General features: G+C 43.5%; 1 protein-coding gene across 9 annotated transcripts in view; it reads right to left on the bottom strand.

The window, feature by feature from the left end:
* The window catches only part of LMNTD1 (lamin tail domain containing 1), a 221,634-nt gene that overhangs the window by 31,133 nt on the left and 167,520 nt on the right, over nt 1-22,981 (bottom strand). Inside the window, exon 11 of one of the 9 annotated variants that reach the window (XM_081927747.1) lies at nt 7,107-7,319. The exons of 7 other annotated variants lie outside the window; for them this stretch is intronic. In XM_081927747.1, the coding sequence (XP_081783873.1) occupies nt 7,146-7,319 (174 nt within the window). In that variant the 3' untranslated portion in view covers nt 7,107-7,145. Of the gene's footprint in view, nt 1-7,106; nt 7,320-22,981 lie in introns of those variants that run through there. One more of the 9 variants, XM_081927748.1, reaches the window with a different exon arrangement.

Raw genomic sequence — 22,981 nt, 5'->3', positions numbered from 1 at the left:
TATTTTGATTTCTGGTGTCATTATTTCCAGGAGGAAGGTTTCAGTTTTTTTCTTAAATGAAAACTTATATAGTTTTAAAAAATTCATTGTAGATGTTATTCCAAATCCCAAAATTCTTTAATGGCTGTGCATTCTCACCACATGTGCATATATGACCCTATACCAGCTTTACACCTCCAGCAAGTTGGTGATTTTTATATATCTTTGCGAGTTTTGCTGGAGTGTGGTGCCATCTGTAAAACATTTTCATAATATTTTCTCTCAGATTATAGCACGCCGTAAATTTGATATCCTCCCTCCACAATTTCTCCCATTGATCCATATAGATGTTATATCCTAGGTCTTGTGCCCATTTAACCATTGAATCTTTCACCAATTCTTCTTTCACCTCCCACTCTAGTAGGAGGTTATACATTCTTGAGATGTATTTTCCTTTATACTGTATTAATTCTTTTTCAAATCTGGACATTTCCTTTGCAAGACTCTATTTTTTATCAAGTTCAATCTTTCATTTATCTGAAAACACTGTAGCCAGTCTGGCAGGTGACTTCTAATTTCTTCAAATTCTTTTAATTTGATGTTATCGTTAGTCTCTTCTATTAAAACTCTATATGTGGCCCAGTCTCCTTGCATATTTTTCTTTTTAACAGCCAGGGCTTCTGTTGGTGAGGTCCATAAGGGAATTTTTGGTTCTAATATTCCTTTATATTTTATCCAAATCTTGTATAACAATTTCCTTATAATATGATTTAAAAATCCCCCATGAGCCCTCCCTTTTTCATAAATTAAATACGCGTGCCACCCATATCGGTTGCCAAAACCCTCTAGGTCTAACATGTCTGTATCTCTTAGTATAATCCAATCTTTTATCCATACTAGTCCGGCTGCTGTGTGATACATTTCTAATTCTGGTAGGGCAAAACCTCCCCTCTCCCTTTGATCTATAAGTATTTGGTGTTTGATTCTTGGTTTTATTCCATTCCATACAAATCTCGCCATATCTTTCCTCCAACTTTTAAAGCATTTCATTCCTCCCAATATTGGAATGGTTTAGAATAGGAAAATCATTTTGGTAGAATGTTCATTTTGACTATTGAAATCCTACCCCATAGGGAGAGGTGAAGTTTATTCCAAATTTCCATATTTTTAAAAATCTCATTACAAGTTTTTGTGTAATTGTCCTGGTACAAGTTAATACATTTTGTCTATATCCAAATTCCCAAATATTTTACTTTGTTTTTAATCTCCAAACCTGTAATTTTTTGTAAATCTTCATCTCCTCAGATCTCCTATTTTTAACTAATAAATTAGTTTTTTTTGAAACTTATTTTAAATCCTGCTAATCTTCCAAATTTGTTGCATAATTCTATAGCTGCTGGAATACTTTGTTGGGGATTCTCAGTTGTTATTATCAGGTCGTCTGTGAATGCTCTGATTTTACATGATTTTACTATCTTAACTCCCTTTATTTCTTCATTTTTCCTAAGAGTTTGTAATGTTTCCAACACCAAATAAAAGAGGTGAAAGGGGACAGACATCCTTGCCCTGTGCCCTTTGTTATTTCAATATTTTCTGTAATATTACCATTTATTATCTGTCGGTGGTAGATCGTTTCTATTGCCCTTTCAAATTTTTCTCCTATTTTCATTAATTTGTTTCTTCATGAAGCACCAGGAGATGTTGTCGAATGCTTTTTCTGCATCAATGCTACCTGTTTGTCACTTTTAAATTCTAAATATTCCAATATATCAGCAATATTTCTGGTATTGTTTTGGATCTGCCTCCCAGGTAGGAATCCTGCTTGATTTGGGTGGATGATTTCTTTTAGCATTTCTTTCAATCTATTTGCTAATATTTTAGCAAAGAGTTTATAATCACTATTTAATAGTGATATTGGTCTATTATTTGCTACTAATTCTGGATCACCTCCTTGTTTTGGTAATAACATTACATAGGGTTCAGTCCAAGAATCTGGTATTTTCCCTTTCTTTAAGATGTCATTCATTATTTCTTTCAAAGGTGTTGCCAATATATCTTCTAGTTTCTTATATAACTCAGCTGGTATACCTTCGGGGCCTAGCGTTTTCCCTGGTTTGGCTTTCTTTATTACATTGTTAACTTCCATCATTGATACCAGGGAATTTAACATCTTTATTTTTTCTTCTGTGGTATTTGGAATTTTGTGTTGAATTAAATACTGCTCTATCTCATCTATGTTCTGTATCTCTTTCTTATATAAATTTTCACAATAATTTGCAAAACTCTGAATAATCATTTGTGGGTCTTCTGTTACTTTTTCTCCTATCTTCAATCTGTTAATTAATTTTTCGTTCCACCTTTTTTTCAACTGCCAGGCTAGGAGCTTACTTGGTTTATTGGCAAATTCAAAATTGCGTTGTTTCAAAGTTCTTAAATTCCATTCCATTTCTTGTTCTATCATAGTTGTATAATCTGATTGTAATAATCTAATTTCTAGTCTTCCCTTTTCATTCTTTGGATTCTTGTTAAATTCTTTTTCTTTTTTATTTAATTCTTCTAATAGTTTTACTTTTTCTTCTTCTCTTTTCTTCCTAGAAATAGAGTTTTGCTGAATAAAGTATCCCCTGATCACTGCTTTACCTGCATCCCAGACCACATTTCTATCTATACTTTTATCCTAATTGAATTCAAAAAATTCCTCCATTTTTTTTGTTACTTGTAATAAATTTTCATCATTTAATAATGATTCATTTAATCTCCATCTTTTTCTTCCAATTTTTCCAATTCCTTTTAAGCTTAGAAATACTGAATTGTGGTCCGTTATAGTTTTTGGCAGAATCTGTATCTTACCTATTCTCCCAAGTAGCTCTTTAGATGAGCCAAATGGCATCTATTCTACTGGCGGATTTATTTGGTTCTGAAAAATAAATATAGTCCTTCCCCCCCTCTTTCCTATTGTTCTGGCCACCTCAGGGTTTGTTGCCCCATTTAAATCTCCCATGAAGATCATTCTTTCTTCTGTGTATTCCAGCAACCTTTTTCTAGTTTTTTTAAAAAATAATTCTACTTTTTTCCCATTGGGAGCATATATTCCAACTAGAATAATTACTTCCCCTTGGTTTTTAATTCTAATTATTATTATTATTCCGCTGGAGTCTTTATGTAGCAATTCTGGTTCAAGGCTTGGTTTAACATAGATTACTATTCCCCCTTTTTTTACTTGATCTGAGGAGATAAATGTAGATCCCAAGTTCAGATTTATCAAGACTCTCCTATGATTTCTATTTACGTGTGTTTCTTGTAGACGTATGATATCGTCTTTTTCCCATCAATATGTGTTCTATCTTGATTCTCTTTTTCTTTCCATTTAATCCATTTACATTCCATGATAGTAAGGTTAGATTCATATTTTATTTGTTAAAACAAAGAGTGATTACAATAAGAAAATATTTGTGTACAGCAATTTTTTTTGAGATTTCTATTCACTTTCAGAGTTTTGTTCCAGAACCACAGATTTATGACTGGAGTCACCATCTGTTCTTTGTCTTTCTCCTCCTAACTCCCTTCCAATATTTCCTCCAGAAAATACTGGTGCCCTCGATTGTTTCTATCTTTCTCCTTTTCCCTTAAAATTGATGGAAATTCCTTCCGGAAATTCCCACTAGGGGGGTACTAAAGGAACTTGCAAATGTAATAATAATAATAATAATAATAATAATAATAATAATAATAATAATAGCATCTTAAAAAGCAGAGACATCACCTTGCCAACAAAGGTCTGTATAGTTAAAGCTATGGTTTTCCCAGTAGTGATGTATGGAAGTGAGAGCTGGACCATAAAGAAGGCTGATTGCCAAAGAATTGATGCTTTTGAATTATGGTGCTGGAGGAGACTCTTGAGAGTCCCATGGACTGCAAGAAGATCAAACCTATCCATTCTGAAGGAAATCAGCCCTGAGTGCTCACTGGAAGGACAGATCCTGAAGCTGAGGCTCCCATACTTTGGCCACCTCATGAGAAGAGAAGACTCCCTGGAAAAGACCCTGATGCTGGGAAAGATGCCTCCATCTCCACAAGGAGAAGGGGATGACAGAGGACGAGATGGTTGGATAGTGTTCTCGAAGCTACCAGCATTAGTTTGACCAAAGTGCGGGAGGCAGTGGAAGACAGGAGTGCCTGGAGTGCTCTGGTCCAGGGGGTCACGAAGAGTCGGACACGGCTAAACGACTAAAGAACAACATGCAGTTCCTTCAATCCATGAAGTGACACTTTCTGCATACCACAGTCACCAACCAACAATAAGCAGCCCAGAGAAAAGCCACATAGTTTGCAAACTTTGCATGAAAGGACAAGAATATGGGTTAAGATTCAGAACTCATTAAAAAATCAAAAATCTAGGCTGCATGATATCCTGGGCAGATAAGTGCTCTCTGTATAGCTTGTGTCTTGCACACATCAGCCCTTAGATATCCCATCAGATTCTTGGTCACCTGGGATACTGTAACAATTTCCAGTTATTTCGTTTGGTCGTGCTCAAATCATAAATCAGTCCTTTTCCTTTGAGGAGTGTAAAATGGAAATGCTAATCATGACTTATCTCACAGGACTGTTTTAAGGAGGACCATGAAGGAGCACATGTACAAAACCCTTATTCATTGTTTACATTCCAGTGCACTCTTTATTTACTTACTTAAATCCCACTGAGCTCAACGGTGCTTAAAGCATCCCTCCCTCTGAAGTGAGTGGTGTTGCAGGACTGGTGGTCGGGTCTGTTTGTGATGCAAGTGGTTCACCATTTTGAATTTGCTCTCGCCCAGTTCCTGATGGAGCAATGGACAGCAAAAACAACTGCCTTTTTTTTAGTATTGTTATAGATTTGGTCTAAACCTAAGTGCAGAGGATGGCTGCTGAGATGATCAAGGGCCTGGAAGCCAAGCCTTAGAAGGAATGGTTTAGATGGGTATCTTTAGTTTGGTAAAGAGGAGATGGAGAGGAGATAGGTGATGAACAGCAGTGTTTTGCAGTAAATAAAAAAGAACCACGCAGAGTCAAAGATCCACAGCAAAAGCAAAACTTTACTGAGGCAAAAACTTTGTTCCGTGCAATGTATAAGGAGTAAAAAATGGAAAGAGAGAGCAAAGAGAGATAAAGCAGCTCACTGAGCCCAGGAATTTATCTCTCCTGGCTCCACATGACCCTGAGTTAGTTAAAACAATTTGAACCTTCCAGTTTCTTCCAGCACTTTCTAGTTTCTGCCCTCACATACCTTAGTCACGACAATAGGATATCCAACTCCAAATATCTCAAGGGCTGTCACATGGAGGAGGGAGAAAGAAAGGTTGTTTTCTCCTGTTCTTGCGGGTGGGACCTGGACCCATGGCTTCAAGATACAAGAATGGAGATACTGACTAAAGATCAGGAAAACCTTTCTGACAGCAATGGCTGTTCAACCGTGGAATAGACTCTCACAAGTGGTGGTTGACTCTTCTTCTTTGGAGATTTCTAAGCAGAGGCTAGAAGGCCATCTGTCTAATATGATCTAGTTGAGATTCCTGCAGTGCAGGGGGTTGGACTAGATAACCCTCAGGCTTCCAGCTCTACAATTCTATGATTTGCTACTGTTCAAAAGCAGCAGTACCACCCACCCACTGATAAAATGGTTGTCCAATGTGGAGGGCACTAACTGGCAGCACAGCCAGGTCAGACTACTGAAGGACCTTTCTGAGTCTTTGGGGCCCTCAGCCGTATCCAACTTGGTTGATAGCTGGTGCCATCCCTGAGAGAATACTGAGCTAGACCAGCCAAACATCTGACTTGGTGTAATGCAGCTTCTTATTCCTACCTCACTACTGGTATTAGAATTTAACATTTGCCTTCCCACATGTTCCTCAGAACCAGATCTTGTCCTTTCACTACACGTTAACCACTTTACCACCTGACTAAAATGAATAAAAAGTAATTGGCCTTTAGTATTCATTCTTCAGTAGGATCCAGTCTACTTTCCCTTTATCCTGCCAAGAATATATACCCTCAACACATAATTAATTTTTCCTCAAAGGTGCTTCCAGCCAACTTTTCTGACTTTGCCTGCTCCTTCAGATAATTAATCTATTGCATTTCCAAATGCTTTTCGAAGGATCACAGAACTTGGAGTAAGTCCTTGAGGAATCCAATACAGTCAAATAACTGTCAAACAATTAGATCCAGTCGTGGCTGACTCTGGGGTTGCGGTGCTCATCTCGCTTTATTGGCTGAGGGAGCCAGCGTACAGCTTCCGGGTCATGTGGCCAGCATGACTAAGCCGCTTCTGGCAAACCAGAGCAGCGCACGGAAACGCCGTTTACCTTCCCACACTTTGACGTGCTTTCAAACTGCTAGGTTGGCAGAAGCAGGGACCGAGCGATGGGAGCTCACCCCGTTGCGGGGATTCGAACCGCCGACCTTCCGATCGGCAAGTCCTAGGCTCTGTGGTTTAACCCACAGCGCCACCCACGTCCCTCAAACAACTGTAACAGCCCTCAAAAACTTGGTTCAGAAACCCTAGCTAATGAAAATCAGTGGAGCTACACCATTATTCAACAGTTGTTGGTAGATCTGTCCTCTGTTGGTGTGGAGAGCTGGTTTTGATATGCTATAGAAAAATAACATCTCCACCTTTTTAGAAAGCATTCTCAAGAACAGATGTGAGGCTCAAGCTGGTCCTGATTTAGACATATGAAAGAAGTAAGAAATGCCAAATGGAGAACAGTTTCCACTAGAGGCCCTTTCCCTTCCACTGTTTAATCTACTGTGTATCCTCCATGCTATGTTGGATGATAAGTCTGTCTTTAGTTGAAGGTGGCACTTCAGGGAGCAACAGACACCCTGGGCCTTTATTAAAGGTTTAATCCAGAGCTTTCCAAACTGTGTGTTGTGACATATTAGTGTGTCGGCTGCAGTGTGTAGGTGTCACACTTCTCCTGGGGCTCATAAGGGGTTAGTTTAACCTCCGGTTTGCTAGTAAAACTGAATTACTGTGTCGTGAAATGATGCATGTCTAAAAAATGTGTCATCAACATTAAACATTTGGAAAGCTCTGGGTTAATCCAACATGCTAAACAGTTGGATAGTTCAACTATGGAACTCACCCCCACAGGAGGCAGTGATGGCCATCAACTTGGAGAGCTTTAAAACAGAATTAGACAAATCCATTGAGAATTAGCCTGTCCATGGCTGCTAGTCATGATGGAGGTTAGGCTCTGCCTCCACCAACTGTGGAGCCAGTGCTCTTGGAGGCAGCAATGCTTCTGAATACCAGAAGGTCTTGTGCTCAGGTCCTGCTTGGGGCATCCTGCAGGCATCTGGGTGGACGCGGTGAGAACAGGATGCTGGGTTAGGTGGCCTGATCCAGCAGGCTCTTGTGTTCTTCAACTTTAACCAGACCCAAGGGGGCACAAGGCATTCTGTCCCCTCCCCTGAGGCAAAGTCGCACTTGCTGCCCAGTGCCACCCCACGCATTGACTTTCAGCTTGTGTGGGTGAGCAGGCCAGGGAGCAAAGGGTCCTTCCAGACGGAGGCAGCGTGGTTGAGAGGGCATCAGTATTTAAAGTTTAGTAAACTGCTTGACTTTATAATAAGTGTTTAGTACTAGAGCAGTCAACAGCGGCAGGATAACCCCTCCCCCCAAACCCCCAAAATATTTGGGGGAGGTGCACAGAGGGCTGGAGGTGGAGAAGAGTGGCTGGCGGCACCATTGCGCAAGTGCAAACAAATAGACATCATTACTGACTTGGTCAACTGTGGAAGGGAACACACAAAACATTCATTGTCTAAATGGCCAAAGTACAAGATGGCTATGAAGTACTGAAGTAATTAATATGTACTGAAAACACTGTACTGAAAACAAAATGTGATTTTTCCCCTTTGTAAGATATTAAAGGAGAAGAAAAAACAGAGTTGGAGAATTTTGTATATATGGCTGTCTATTTTCAATATGTATTACTGCCACCCAATCTCCAAGCTATGTGAGATTCCAGGGGTCCCAGGCGTGCTTGCCAGGGTCTGTATTCCTTTTGGGGACAATGAGGCACAACAGAGACTGCGGCGTCTTTATGATATAGTTACACATATATACAACCTGTGTCTAGGTGGAGAGAGTTCATAGCATTGCTGTAGCCTCAGATTCCAAGAAACCTCAAACATCATGTCTGAACTTCTCTGCTGCATAAAACAGACTGCCCGCCTTGTGTTCAGTCCCCCCTCCCAGCTTACAAAAGGGAACACTTTTTCCTGTTCGCTTTCCTCCTTGCCCACTGCAATTCTGGAAGCTTCCCCCTCCCAACTCTAGAATGGTCTTTTGCTGTTTACCCAGTGCTCCCCCCTCTCTGTCCAGCAGAGAGTCTTCCTTCTTGATGGCTTTCTTGATGGCTTACTGACTCTGCCTTTGTTTCATAATGGCCCATCCCCAGCCAATTCCCTGGTCAGGAAAACAAGCCTAGCCTATTTTTTTACATTGCTAAATCCATTGATTAAACACCAACATTTACTAAAGCCAGGAATTATGAGGTTTGCTTAACTTCTAACCCCTTTAATGAATCCAGAGATTTTAGGGGAGCCTTGCCCTCAACTTATAACAATATGTTTTCTTTGTATTCACTGTTCATGTTTATAATAATTTAAATCCCTTTTAGCCTCCATTTTAACTGATAGCATAAGTGGCTATTTTAAACAGCAGGTTTGCATGAGGGAGGGACACAACTATTCATATATTACTAAGTTTTGAGAGAAGCTGAGTCACTAACTTCCCAGCAATAAAACCTCAAAATGGAGCACTAAGTGCTGACTCAACCAAACATACGTCATGGATTGCAGCAGCTGTTCTAAAGATATCTAAAGGGGGTGTAGAGGAGAGATTTAAAGTGGATGTGTCCTAACTAAAAGGCATACAGTGGTACCTCGCAAGACGAATGCCTCGCAAGACAAAAAACTCGCTAGACAAAAGGTTTTTCCGTTTTCGATTTGCCTCGCAAGACGAATTTCCCCTATGGGCTTGCTTCGCAAGACGAAAACGTCTCGCGACGTCTAAAAACAAAGACATGTTTTGTTTATAAAGTTAATTTATTTTCCCTTCAGTTTTTGAACTGCTCTTTACAGTATGTGTGACTTTAAAGAGCAGTTAATAAACTGTTGTTGTACCAAATTTGGCTTTGTTTAGACCTTTTTTGACCATAGGAACGCATTAATTGATTTTCAATGCATTCCTATGGGATTTCGTGCTTCGCAAGACGAAAAATTCGCTAGACGACAAAAATTGCGGAACGAATTAATTTCGTCTTGCGGGGCACCACTGTACTCAGATTCTGAGAAGCAAGCAGATGCAAAGCATAAATGAAGTTGTGATCTCACTGAGTGTGTACTTTTGTGGGTTTGTATCCACGGATCACATGTTACATTGTCAGTTATGTTGTTGAGGGCTTGGGGCTCCCTCTACAGATAAGGCACCCATAGTGTAGAATAGTGGGTAGACATGGCAGACGACACAGCGATTTCTCCAAGCAGCTCTTTATTTTGTAAGCTGGAACAGAAGACTGAACAGCAAACAGCTCAGCCGGCCTGCTTTTATAGGCAGCCGGCTGTCAACATTGTAGCAACAACAACCCAGAGTTTCCCGCCTAAAATAACTGACGTGGACCTGAGTGAAAACTACCTACAGTATCCCCCTGCTGGCCCAGGGTGAGAACTTCACTACATAACAGCCCTCCCCACCGAGATAAGGCGTTAGTTACAATCGTAATGGTTTCCTTATATACAGCACTACACATAATGGTTCAATTAGGCACAAAAGCATATCGGTTACATTTCCCATACTTAGACCAACAGTGATACATGTCCAACAACATAGTCCTTTAAATAAGTTGGGTGCTTGGAAACTGCCAGACCGCCGGGGACTGGTAGCCAAGTCCGGAGGGCCACACAGTTCTTGCTGAGGCTGTGGTGCGACCCTAGGTGGCGTTGAAACCAAATTCCCTGGATCCGCTGCTGTGGGTGGAGCCTCCGCAAGTGGAGTGGTCTGAGTCTGTGGTAAGTCTGGCAGACCCTCTGAAGCGGCTTGGTTCGGCTCCATGCTGGCAGTTTGCGAGGGAGGTGTAGGTGGAGCCTCGCCATCTGTAAGTGTCTCTTCTGGAGCCACAAGCGCAGTTGGGGGCACCACGGTAGTGTCCAAGTCCCCAACCCTGCGCCTAAGCTGGTCTATGTGCTGGCACCACAAGCGTCCATCTTTGAGTGCCACCTGGTATGAGTGAGGTCCAGTGACTCCCACTACTGTGGCTGGCACCCAAGGAATGTCCCCCACATAGTTCCGGGCAAAGACCTGGTTTCCTGGAACAAATGACCGTGGTGCATTGGCACAGCCTGGGGGTTCGGCCACAGCAAAGTCCGGGTGCAGCCGGTCAAGCGGTGACCTGAGGCGGCGGCCCATAAGCAGTTCAGCAGGACTCCGCCCTGTGGCTGCATGAGGGGTGATGTGTTGTACGAACAGGTATTCGGTGACCCGCTCATGCCAGTCTCCCCAGTCCAGGTGCGCCAGTGCCTCTTTTGCCGAGCGCACCATTCTCTCCCCTTGTCCGTTGCTGGATGGATGAAAGGGTGCCGTTATGGCATGGCGGATGCCCAGTCCCAAAAGATACCACTCAAAAGTGCCTGACGTGAGCTGCGGTCCGTTGTCGGAGACAAGGACATCAGGACACCCATGCGTCGCAAAGAGGCCTCGCAGCACCCGGATGACGGCCTCGGTAGTGGTGGAGGGCATCAGGGCCACCTACAGCCATTTGGAATAGGCGTCCACCACTACCATAAAGGTCCGGCCGTAAAAGGGGCCAGCCAGATCGATGTGCACCCTCGACCAGGGTGTCTTTGGCGTCTCCCAGGTGTGTCCCTTAGCTGCCGGTGGTGCAGGCCTCGATTCTTGGCACGCTTGACAGGCGGACACCCAGGCAGTGATGGCATCATCCATGTTAGGCCACCAGACGTAACACCGAGCCAGCGCCTTCATTTTGACAATTCCCGGGTGGCCAACATGCAGAGCCTCCAGGACGCGTTGACGGAGTCTTTGGGGAATCACGACGCGGTCTCCCCACAGCAGACAGCCGCGATAAGCCGAGAGTTCAAGTTGTCTGGTTGCAAAGGGCTGGAACTCCGATGCAAAAGGCCCTTGTGGCCACCCTTTGTGCTAAGGAGTCGGTGAAGAGGCTCAGCCGCTGTGGCTTTGTGGGGCAGGAACATGTTATAAAAGTTCAGCAGCCCCAGGAACGCCTGCAACTCCGTCTTGTTCTTTGGGATGGGGGCCTGCTGGATAGCGCGGATCTTGGATGTGGTCGGGTGAAGGCCGGAGGCGTCGATAAGATAGCCCAGGAACTCTACCTGTGGAACGGCAATCTGGCACTTCTCCCTCTTTACCTTGAGCCCGGCCTCTTGGAACCTGGTCAGCACGGCACGGAGGCGCTCGAACAGCTGCTGGTGTGAGTCTGCAGACACCAAGACGTCATTAAAATATGGTACCACGCCCGGAAGCCCTTGCAGGAGACGCTCCATAAGGCTTTGGAAGATGCCAGGAGCCACACTCACCCCGAACTGCAACCGGCGGCAACGGAATGCCCCTCGGTGGGTGACGATCGTCTGGGCTTCAGCAGTGGCATCATCGACAGGCAGTTGTTGATAGGCTTGGGCAAGGTCCAGCTTAGCGAAGACCTTACCCTCACCCAGGGAATGCAGCAGGTGTTGAACAACAGGAACCGGGTAAGCGTGCTGCTGAAGTGCCTTGTTGATTGTGCACTTGTAGTCAGCGCAGATTCTCACTGACCCGTCTGGCTTGACAGGCATGACGATGGGGGTTTCCCACTTGGCGTGGTCAACCGGCTCCAAAACTCCTTGGGCGATCAGCTTGTCCAGTTGTTCATCCACCTTAGCCTTGAGAGCAAAGGGAACCCGGCGTGGCTTTAGCTTGATGGGGGCGACTTGTGGATCAAGGCTAAAGGAGATGGGCGCACCTGTATATTGCCCCAAAGTGCCATCAAAAACCTCGGCAAAGTCTTTGACCAGACCCTCAGTCTCTGCGTTAGAGATGCAGTTAATGCTGGTGACTTCCAGGCCGAGGGCATCAAACCAGTCTAGCCCTAGGAGGCTTGGCCGCTGACCTTCGACCACCACCAGTCGGAGCAGGCCCCAAAAAATCCTTGAAGGCAATCCGGAACCGGCCAACGCCTACCACGGGAATGTCGTTTCCCTGGTAGTATCTCAGGTGTATGCTGTGAGAGTCAAGTTGCCTTTTGGACACTCTGGTTACCAGTCATTTGATGGTGCTCCAAGACATGATGGACAGGGCAGACCCGGTGTCAATCTCCATGTCACATGGAGCTCCTTCAATGAGCACTGTGACGTTCAGCTTGCGTCGCGTAGGCGAGTCGGTTTGGCCAATCGTGGTTCCAGACGGGCAGCGGCAGTTGGTGAGAGCGAAACAGCTTTCCTTGGCAGACTGGAGTGAAGACTTGGACTTGCGAGTTGGTGAAGGGGAGGTGTCAGACGGAGCCGATTGGCAGACCTTAGCAATGTGGCCCCTTCTGGAACACTTCCTACAGATGGCGTCTCTGAATCGACACTTGGCACGGGAATGGTTGCCTCCGCAGCCGGCACATTCCGGTTGGCCCTTGGACTTCTGTTGGAACTTCCTGCGCTCCTGCTTTGTCTGGTGCACGTCATCGTCTTCACTGGAGGATGCCTCATCACTGCTGGCCTCTTCATGATGCACTGGAACTGGCTTCCTAGCAAGACACGGGCTGCTGGACTTGCGGATCTCCTGGGCAGAGCGTTCAGCAGCTTCTGAGGCCACAGCCTCCTCAATGGCTTTCTGTAGCGTGAGGTCTGGCTTGGCGAGGAGACGCCGTTGCAGATGGATGTCCCGGACCCCGCAGACAATTCGATCCATCAGGGCATCGTCTAAGTCTCGGAACTCACAGTGCATGGCAGCCTGTCTGAGGGCAGTGGTGTAGTTGCTGATTGACTCCCCCTCTGCCTGGTTCCGGTGGTAAAACGCATGGCGGGCAGCAATCTTGGACGGCTTTGGTGCGTAGTGGTTGCAGAGCTTCTCTTGGATCGTGTCCCATGGTGTTGCCTGGACTGCTTCAGGCGCAACCAATGCTTGGGCCGTCTCAAACACCTCAGGCCCACAGAGGCTGAGGAATAGACCCCGCTTCCGATCCTTTGATACTGCTGTCAGCTCGTTGGCTTGGAGGTAGCAGTCAAACCGAGCGAGGTAGGAGTCCCATGATTCAGAGGCTGGCGCAAATGGCGGTAGAGGCACAAGTGAAGCCATGATTCCGATGCCGGAGAGAAGGGCGATGGATGGAACACAGTGCTCTCGCCAGAACGGTCAGCTCTGAATTGGTTCTGTCCAGTGATTTCGCTCAGTGATTTCGCTCTGTGATTCAGCTCAGTTCAGAGGATGGCCGCATCTGGCTGTGCTCTGATGTCCACCGATCCCACCTTCGTCGCCAGTGTAGAATAGTGGGTAGACATGGCAGACGACACAGCGATTTCTCCAAGCAGCTCTTTATTTTGTAAGCTGGAACAGAAGACTGAACAGCAAACAGCTCAGCCGGCCTGCTTTTATAGGCAGCTGGCTGTCAGCATTGTAGCAACAACAACCCAGAGTTTCCCGCCTAAAATAACTGACGTGGACCTGAGTGAAAACTATCTACAGACCTGAGTGAAAACTATGTACAGTATCCCCCTGCTGGCCCAGGGTGAACTTCACTACATAACACATACCTCTGGCCTTTTCAACACAATTGAGCTGTTTACAAAGTGGAAAGCTTTTCTGGAGTTGGGGTGCTTCCAGAAAGGTATTTATTGTGGGGTGGGTGCTCCCTGCCCATGCAAGTTTTCTGCAGTGTTGACACAATATCATTAGAATGCCAACCTGTAATCCCCCTGCCACTTAGTCCAGATTTACCCTTTACATGCAAATTCCAGTAAGCTAACAACAACAAACTGTTGCCAAGAACTTGTTTGTGATAGCTGAGTAATTCATTTGCAAATTAAGCCCCAGTCTGGAAGCACCCCAACTTTGAGAACTGTAGTTCTACTTCTTTCACTTGTAAACACACAGTTTCATTAAAGGACAGATCATGGACTGCATCCAAATGTAGTCATATTTTTGTACACCTTTTATCTTAACACATGCACTTTTGTGCACATTTTGACTAAAATATGTATTTACATGTATTTCAGTACATTTCTGAGCAGAGAACTGTACTTCAAAATTTGGGGAAGGGTAACTGTTCTGCTCTGTGTTTTAGTTTTGGAAGTGCAAATCAGCTCAGTTCACATAAAAATGTGAGCTGAACAAAATTCCTGGGCGCCCCTAAGTCCTCCTGGTTTCTACGAGTCTTCAGTAACTACAGTGGTACCTTGGGTTACAGATGCTTCAGGTTACAGACTCCGCTAACCCAGAAGTAGTACCTTAGGTTAAGAACTTTGCTTCAGGATGAGAATAGAAATCGTGCGATGGCAGCAGTGGGAGGCCCCATTAGCTAAAGTGGTGGTTCAGGTTAAGAACAGTTTCAGGTTAAGAACAGACCTCCAGAATGAATTAAGTTCTTAACCTGAGGTACCACTGTATCACTTGATCTGGTTTGAACCCTATGAGCTCAAGAAGAAAAGTAGCAACAAGCTGTTTTTCTTTGCTCTGATTTTGGCTCCTCTGCCACATTTTAGGAGAGCTATGAACTATTCAAGCTTTTGATTATGCCTGCACTTAATGGCCTAACCTCTGGTTCAGAAAATTACCATTACCCTCCCGCTGCCTTCTCCCTCACCTGTCTTACGCATGCTTCCTGCAGTTGTGCTTTGAAATACCATACCGTAGCAACAGAAACTTCCTCAGGCACAAATAATTCCTAGCAGAGCCTGACTGCTTTCCCTTTGTGTTGCTGGGGCTTGATCACAGTGAAAAACATACCCTGTTTATTGCTGCATCAAATCAACTACTCAGACCACTGTTAGTGTTTTAGGCCAGTTCCATTTTATGTTATTATTCTGGCCTCAAGTTCCAATGCAGCCCTACTCCATCTGGTTTTGAATATTCATAGGCTTTGTTTCTTGCCAGTTTGGCAGATGATATATGTAGAACTATCTATGTTACACCAATGGACTTAGTGCTATATTGATTTATGCATGGGAGATAGATGTCTGACCCAAATGCTAATCAAAGAGGAGAAGACATTAATGTGGCCTAGCAGACAGCACAGTTTTAGTTTCCCTACTTGGTCCAACTTTTTGCCCTTTGGAAATTATTATACAATACAGTAGGTGAACAAACAAAACAGGACAAATCTAGTTTTCACCGTAAAGATGAATGTATTGCCAAAGATGCTGTTTTTGTTTCAGACTTTACAGATTGTGGACAAAATGGAGTGTTTCAGGAGGTGGCAAAGAGATATCTCCAAATTTGTCTGGCAGGGCAAAAAGCCCAGAATTAAGTTTAAAATATTAACTGATGCAAAAGAAAGAGGGGGGTTTGCCCTGCCAGACTTAAGGCTGTATTATGAATCAGCAGCTTTCTGCTGGTTGAAAGATTGGCTGCTTCTTGAAAACACTGATGTTTTAGATTTGGAAGGATTTAATAACGCTTTCGGATGGCATGCATATCTGTGGTATGACAAGGTTAAAATTCATAAGACTTTCAAGAACCATATTGTTAGGAAAGCAGTGTTTAATGTCTGGACAAAATACAAGGACTTATTAGAAAATAAGACCCCAAGGTGGTTATCACCTATGGAAGCTAAGGCTCTGAAAAGACCCAATATGGAGGCCAAATGGCCGAAGTATTGGGAAATATTAGAAAAAGATGGAGATAACTGGAGGCTGCAGAGTTTGGAGAAACTAAAAGATAAAGTGCGAGATTGGTTACATTATGCTCAGATTAAAGAGGTTTTTAAATTGGATAAAAAGATAGGATTCCAGGTGGAAAAATCGAAGTTGGAAACAGAACTGTTAGAACCTAAGACTAAGGTACTTTCAAGAATGTACAACTTGCTGTTAAAATGGAATACACAGGATGAAACGGTTAAATCAGCGATGATAAAATGGGCACAGGATATCGGGTACAATATCATGTTTGTTGACTGGGAAAGGTTATGGACCACCGGTATGAAGTTCACGGCATGTAATGCCTTGAAAGAGAATATTATGAAAATGATATATAGGTGGTACATGACCCCAGTCAAGCTTGCAAAAATATATCACCTGTCTGATAATAAGTGTTGGAAATGTAAGGAAACCGAAGGAACGTTCTTTCACCTCTGGTGGACTTGCCCTAGGGTTAAGGCTTTCTGGGAAATGATATACAATGAGCTGAAAAAGGTATTTAAGTATACCTTCCCTAAGAAACCAGAGGCCTTTCTTTTGGGCATTGTTGGCCAGAGGGTGTTAAAGAAGGACCGAACATTTTTTATGTATGCAACAACAGCAGCAAGGATAAAGGTAAAGGTAAAGGTAAAGGTACCCCTGCCCGTACGGGCCAGTCTTGACAGACTCTGGGGTTGTGCGCCCATCTCACTTAAGAGGCCAGGGGCCAGCGCTGTCCGGAGACACTTCCGGGTCACGTGGCCAGCGTGACATCGCTGCTCTGGCGAGCCAGAGCCGCACACGGAAACGCCGTTTACCTTCCCGCTGGTAAGCGGTCCCTATTTATCTACTTGCACCCGGAGGTGCTTTCGAACTGCTAGGTTGGCAGGCGCTGGGACCGAGCAGCGGGAGCGCACCCCGCAGTAGGGATTCGAACCGCCGACCTTTCGATCGGCAAGTCCTAGGCGCTGAGGCTTTAACCCACAGCGCCACCTGGGTCGCCAAATACTGGAAAACCCAAGATTTGCCCACGCTGGAAGAATGGCAGATGCAACTGATGGACTATATGGAACTAGCAGAAATGACCGGCAGAATCCGAGACCTGGGAGAGGAAGCAGTGGAAGAGGATTGGAAGAAATTTAAGGACTATTTACAAAAACATTGCAAATTGTTTGAGTGCTAAGATGGATGCGAGACTGAAAATAACACGGCACCATCAAGTTAGTTGAAAAGAATATGAGAATGAGTGAACTTTAAGAGAAAGATAAGCTTTGAATAAATAACATACCCAAATCAGGGACTTAAGATTTAGACAAAGGCATTCAAAGTTAGGGACATAATATTGGAAATTTATAGAATAAGAATTGAAACAAGGTGATAAATTGCTGGTTAAAGTTGTATAAATCTGGAACGCAGGAGCAAGAGATGTGAGGAAGTCTAAAAAGTGAAGAAAATATGGTTACTAAAAGATGTTAATTTTATATTTTCTTTTCTTGTTTTGTTTTCTGTTTGTTCTGTTATACTTTCTATTGTATTAGTAAAATCTTTAATCATTTTTTTTTTAAAGGACAAATCTAGTTTTCTACTTCATGGCTCTACAAGAAGGCAACAGGCAATGACAGTTGCAAACCACAGAAAACCCAATCTATGATATTATCTTATTAGCAGAGGCTCCTGGCCCCCAGCGCAGCCCGGCCCGGCCCTTGTCTCCGCAAGTTCCTCAGATATTGGCAGAGGAGTGCCAGGCCTGCCAGGGGCACGTGCTTTGCGCCCCCTCAAAAATCCATGCCCAGGGCCACGGCCCCACTGGCACCCCCACATTATGCCTCTGGTCATGTGGCCTGCCCTACACCACCTAAGCTGGTGGGCTGCCTTCAGGAGGATGTTGTAATGTTGCAGCACTGAAATAAAAGTCAGCTATCAGTCTGATTGGCTTCTGTATGTGAAACGGGGAGAGGGCTGCATCTTGTCCTTTGCCTCAAACAGCAGACTATCTTGGGCATATACCAGAAACCACATTGTTTTTTATTCAGTGGTCTGTGTTTGCCTTAGCCTGGACCAGGCACCCCCAAACTCGGCCCTCCAGGTGTTTTGGGACTACAATTCCCATCATCCCTGACCACTGGTCCTGTTAGCTAGGGATGATGGCTAGTTGTAGTCCCAAAACATCTGGAGGGCCGAGTTTGGAGATGTCTGGTCTCCAAACTAAGGATTCTGAGCTCCTGTGTTCTGATTTGATACATGATATCCATTTCAGGCTTTGGGCCTCTGCCATTGGCTCTTAAATTCTGAGTCATGGTTTGCAGCTTGGACGTTTAGACAGCCAATCACGTTGGGAGTGGGAGTGGCCCAGGCCTTCAGAAATGTATATAAGCAGTTGCTTTGCCCCTGTTGTCCAGTTCTGTAGTTCAATCAAGGTTCTTGCTGTTGTCACTGTGTCTTGCCTCATGGTAACCCACCTATACTTCACATATAATTTATTCAGCTGAGGCAGAACTGTGGGACAAGGTAGATGCCTGTTGCTACAGAAAATAAGCAACCCAACAGAAAAAGCTTTAAGCATTTAGAGACACTAGATTGTCTCTATACTTACAGGTTTTCCTGCCAGCCAAATACACAACAGGTGTACCTAAAGGGTTGCCCAAGAAACCTTTACTTCAGGAAACAAATATTCACCCTAAAGTTTTGATTCTAAGGATTCAAATTTGTAAACTGCAATTTCAATTCTCTTGTTTACCACTTGAAGCACACACCACTTGAAGTTTTCAAGGGAAGCAATTCAACAGCTTTCACGTCTGCTGTTTACCCTTTGCATCCTCAACGTTCCCTGGCAACGCAAGATCACCCAGCAAGTAGATCAGGCTGACCTAACTAACATCTGGATAGTCTCAGAGAAGCCTTTGCTGGTATATATTTGCATAGGATGCAAGACTGTTGCACACCAAAATACATAGTCTATTGTGAGATATTCAGCACTTGAAAACTAGAATTCACACAAGCTCCCATGTAGAAGTAGGCTGTTTGTAAATGATACTTTGATTTAAATGAGTGTGTGTGTGTGTGGGGGGGGAATTAAATGAGTGAAAGAAAAATCTTCTGAATTGCCAGATGATATTAGAGCTGACCAAAAATAGGAAGCCCATTTTCACCAGCTATTTTGGTAATCCCTAAAATAGAATGAACTTGAAGGGGCTTGAGAGTGTAAACGGGGGAGCGCTATTAACCCTCAGGATGTTCCTTTTTGAAAAGCTCAATTCACTAGAATTGATCTTGTGATACTATTATTTATTATGCACCCATAAATTCTCAAGGTGATGTGAGCTTTTGTGGATGAATTGCATGTATTTTGAAGTAATTCTTTTGTTGTAATTTTTGTGATATAATTTGTCAGTCGGTTGTGTGTGGTTGTACTGAGAAAATTATACTGATGAGGTCTTTTCAGAGCACTCTCAGGGTCTTTACTCAAGGTCCTACCAAGCCAAAATGGCCAGGCCTGCTGCAGGTTAGACAAAAGCAACCCTGAAACAGTTTTGCTGCAATGAAATTATCCGTACTGCATGCACAATGTTAACCATGCCAAAAATAAAACCCCAAATTGAAGGCAAGTAGCGGCACAAATTAAAGAACACAAATATCAAGCACCTTCAGAATAAATGCCTATTATCTACAAACAGCTGTGCTCATACGCAGTTTAATAAATATGCACCTGAGCTCAGAGACATTTTTGTATGGAAGATTTCTTTTTAAAGAGATCAAATAAATTAATTTATAATTATTTGGAGAACCTACAAAGTGCCTTTCCACCTTCTATCTTATGATTTTATTTGCATTTTATTTTACAATTGGCTATGTTTGTTGCAAACTCCTGCTTTTGTGATTCCACAGGCCAAAGAAACAGCTGCTTGCAATTTATTTAATCAGAATTAGAATGCATAACCATTTCTATTTGCAGTTACAGATAGGTAGCCGTGTTGGTCTGCCATAGTCAAAACAAAAAAAATTCCTTCCAGTAGCACCTTAAAGACCAACTAAGTTAGTTCTTGGTATGAGCTTTCGTGTGCATGCACACTTCTTCAGATACGAAAGCATGCACACGAAAGCTCATACCAAGAACTAACTTAGTTGGTCTTTAAGGTGCTACTGGAAGGAATTTTTTTTTGTTTTGACTATGGCAGACCAACACGGCTACCTATCTGTAACTGTAAGATTTATGCCTTAGTAAACCTCTGCTAATGATTTTTCTGTGTCCGGTGTCTTTTTGGAATGCATGCAACCGCCAAAGTCCGCTTCTCTGCTGTTCATGAACTAAAAAAGTAGACAACTTTTAGAAAACATCTGAAGGCAGCTCTGTATTGAGAAGTTCTTAATGTTTGATGCTTTATTATGTTTGATATATTCTGTAAGCTGCCCAGAGTAGCTTGGGAAACCCAGCCAGATGGGCGGGGTATAAATAAAATAATAATACTAATTATTCTTATTCAATCAAAGGTTGGAGGTATCCCAGAACTTGGGGGCATGGATCCTGACAAATGTTGCCTTTGAATATGCTGGTTAAATTCCAATGTTCTTAGAAGCTTTGTGTCCTGTTGACACTAAATTTTTTTGCAAAACATGTAATGGCCAGTAAAGAGAACAATAAATATAATCTGTCTCACACTTGGAAAGCACGTGCATGATTCGGCCAAAAATGTAAACACTTTTAGAATCATAGAATCATAGAGTTGGAAGAGACCCCAAGGGCCATTGAGTCCAACCCCCTGCCCAGCAGGAAACACCATCAGAGCACTCCTGACATATGGCTGTAAAGCCTCTGCTTAAAGACCTCCAAAGAAGGAGACTCCACCACACTCCTTGGCAGCAAATTCCACTGTCCAACAGCTCTTACTGTCAGGAAGTTCTTCCTAATGTTTAGGTGGAATCTTCTTTCTTGTAGTTTGGATCCATTGCTCCGTGTCCGCTTCTCTGGAGCAGCAGAAAACAACCTTTCTCTGCTGCTCCAGAGAAGCGGACACGGAGCAATGGATCCAAACTATAAATCCCATTGATTTCAGTGAGGAAGCTAAGCACATAATCATGTGTTTCATAGGCCATGTAATTTCCAACATGTTCACACAGTCCAAATGCACACATCAAAGTAGAATGTACCCTCTTGGTATTTTGTAAAGCGTGGAGAAGAGTATCTTTATGTTCCTATCCTGATCCCACAGCAATTTGCAGGATCAAAACAATACTCTCTCTGTTTGCTGCTGCTGTTAATAATAATAATAATAATAATAATAATAATAATAATAATAATAATAATAATAGGATTCAGGATAGTTTTCAGTTAAAAGTAAATTTCCAACACTGGGCCACATCTACAGCATACCATTTAAAGCACATTGTTTCCTTGGGAACTGTTTTTTACCCATCAGAGAGCGACAATTCCCACACCTCCTTAACAAACTTCATTTCTCAGGATTCTTTGGGGGAAGTTATGTGCTTTTGATGTATGATGTGGATGAGGCAGAATCCAGGATAGGCCTTAGCAGATGGAGAGATGGGGCTGGGCAGTTTGGAGCAGGCCTAATATTCAAAGGCTAGAAGCAGGAAACAGGTCCCCCCCCCCCTACATCCAGTGGGACTAACTAAATGGCAGAGCCCATCCTTTGTGGGATAAATCAGCTTCATATAGCCAACACGCTTAACTCTAATCAATGCACAAAGGGGTTAAGACCATAGAGTAAGCTGTCCTCCTGCCAGGCTTAGTTAGGTCACACGCCCTCACCTTGGGAGGAGGGGTTACCAAAGTCTTTCTTCTTTCACTTCTACCATGTGAACCCTACCAGTAGGGAAGTCTAAGCTGGATGCTCCAAGCTTAGACGACATGTCTTAAACAAACTATGTTTGTGTTTCTATACAAATAATTTAGAAACCTGTCTTTTCTTGCTGCTGTATGGAAAAGCACATGAAATGGACCTTTGGAGAATTTGTAAGGAAACCATTTTAACTTACCAAACATGATCTTTTTGTATGCTAAGGGAAGTGGGAAACTTTGGAAGGAACTTGGAAGGGCTTTAAAGGTCTGAGAGCCTATATTTCCATGTTTTACTCTGCCACATGTTTTGTGATTTTCTATCTCTGCTGGGGTCTCTCATCAATGAATACTTGCCCCAAACCAGGACCTAGGCATCTAGGCAATTCTCCTTTTATCTTACCATATCTATCATTTTTCCTTTTAACCAAAATACAAAAACCAACATGCTTTGCGTGCAGAAAGCCTTTGATTGAACCCCTGACTTCTCCAGTAAAAACAATAAGGTAGCAAGTGGTGAGAAAGACCTAGGTGCCAGCCAGAATAGACAATATTGGGCTAGATGGACAAAAGTCTGACCTTGTATATGGTAGCTTCCTATGTTTCAGTGAATGTACTTTCTATAAGTAAGTGGTTTTCCATAATTCTTATGGGGAAACAGAAGTGCTATAGTTGAAGACAACATTCCAATGAGAGAAAAGACAACCCTGCAATATGCACAGAGTATTCAAAATCACACGGCAATCACAACCATCTCATGTAGTTGTTAATAATATTATTTACTACTATTACGTGGGTGGCACTGTGGGTTAAACCACAGAGCCTAGGACTTGCCGATCAGAAGGTCAGCGGTTCGAATCCCTGCGACGGGATGAGCTCCCGTTGCTCGGTCCCTGCTCCTGCCAACCTAGCAGTTCGAAAGCACCCCCAAGTGCAAGTAGATAAATAGGTACTGCTCCGGCGGGAAGGTAAGCGGCGTTTCCGTGCGCTGCTCTGGTTCGCCAGAAGTGGCTTAGTCATGCTGCCCACATGACCCGGAAGCTGTCTGCAGACAAACGTCAGCTCCTTTAGCCAGTAAAGCGAGATGGTGCTGATAGCATGGTGCTGATAATGCCAAGATTGCAGGTTTGATCCCTGTATGGGATAGCAGCAGATTCCTGCATTGCAGGGGGTTGGACTAGATGATCACCAGGGTACCTTCTATGATTAAGTTATATGATGAAGCACTAATAATAATAATAATACCGTATTTTTCACCCTATAGGACGCACCGGCCCATAGGACGCACCTAGTTTTTTGGGGGGGGGGCGGAAATAAAGGGGAAAAATT

Source organism: Podarcis melisellensis (assembly GCF_964234715.1).
Source record: "Podarcis melisellensis genome assembly, chromosome: 10".
NCBI classification, from domain to species: domain Eukaryota; kingdom Metazoa; phylum Chordata; class Lepidosauria; order Squamata; family Lacertidae; genus Podarcis; species Podarcis melisellensis.
Note: the sequence above shows the minus strand (reverse complement) of the source record. Positions and strands in the feature narration are given on the sequence as shown.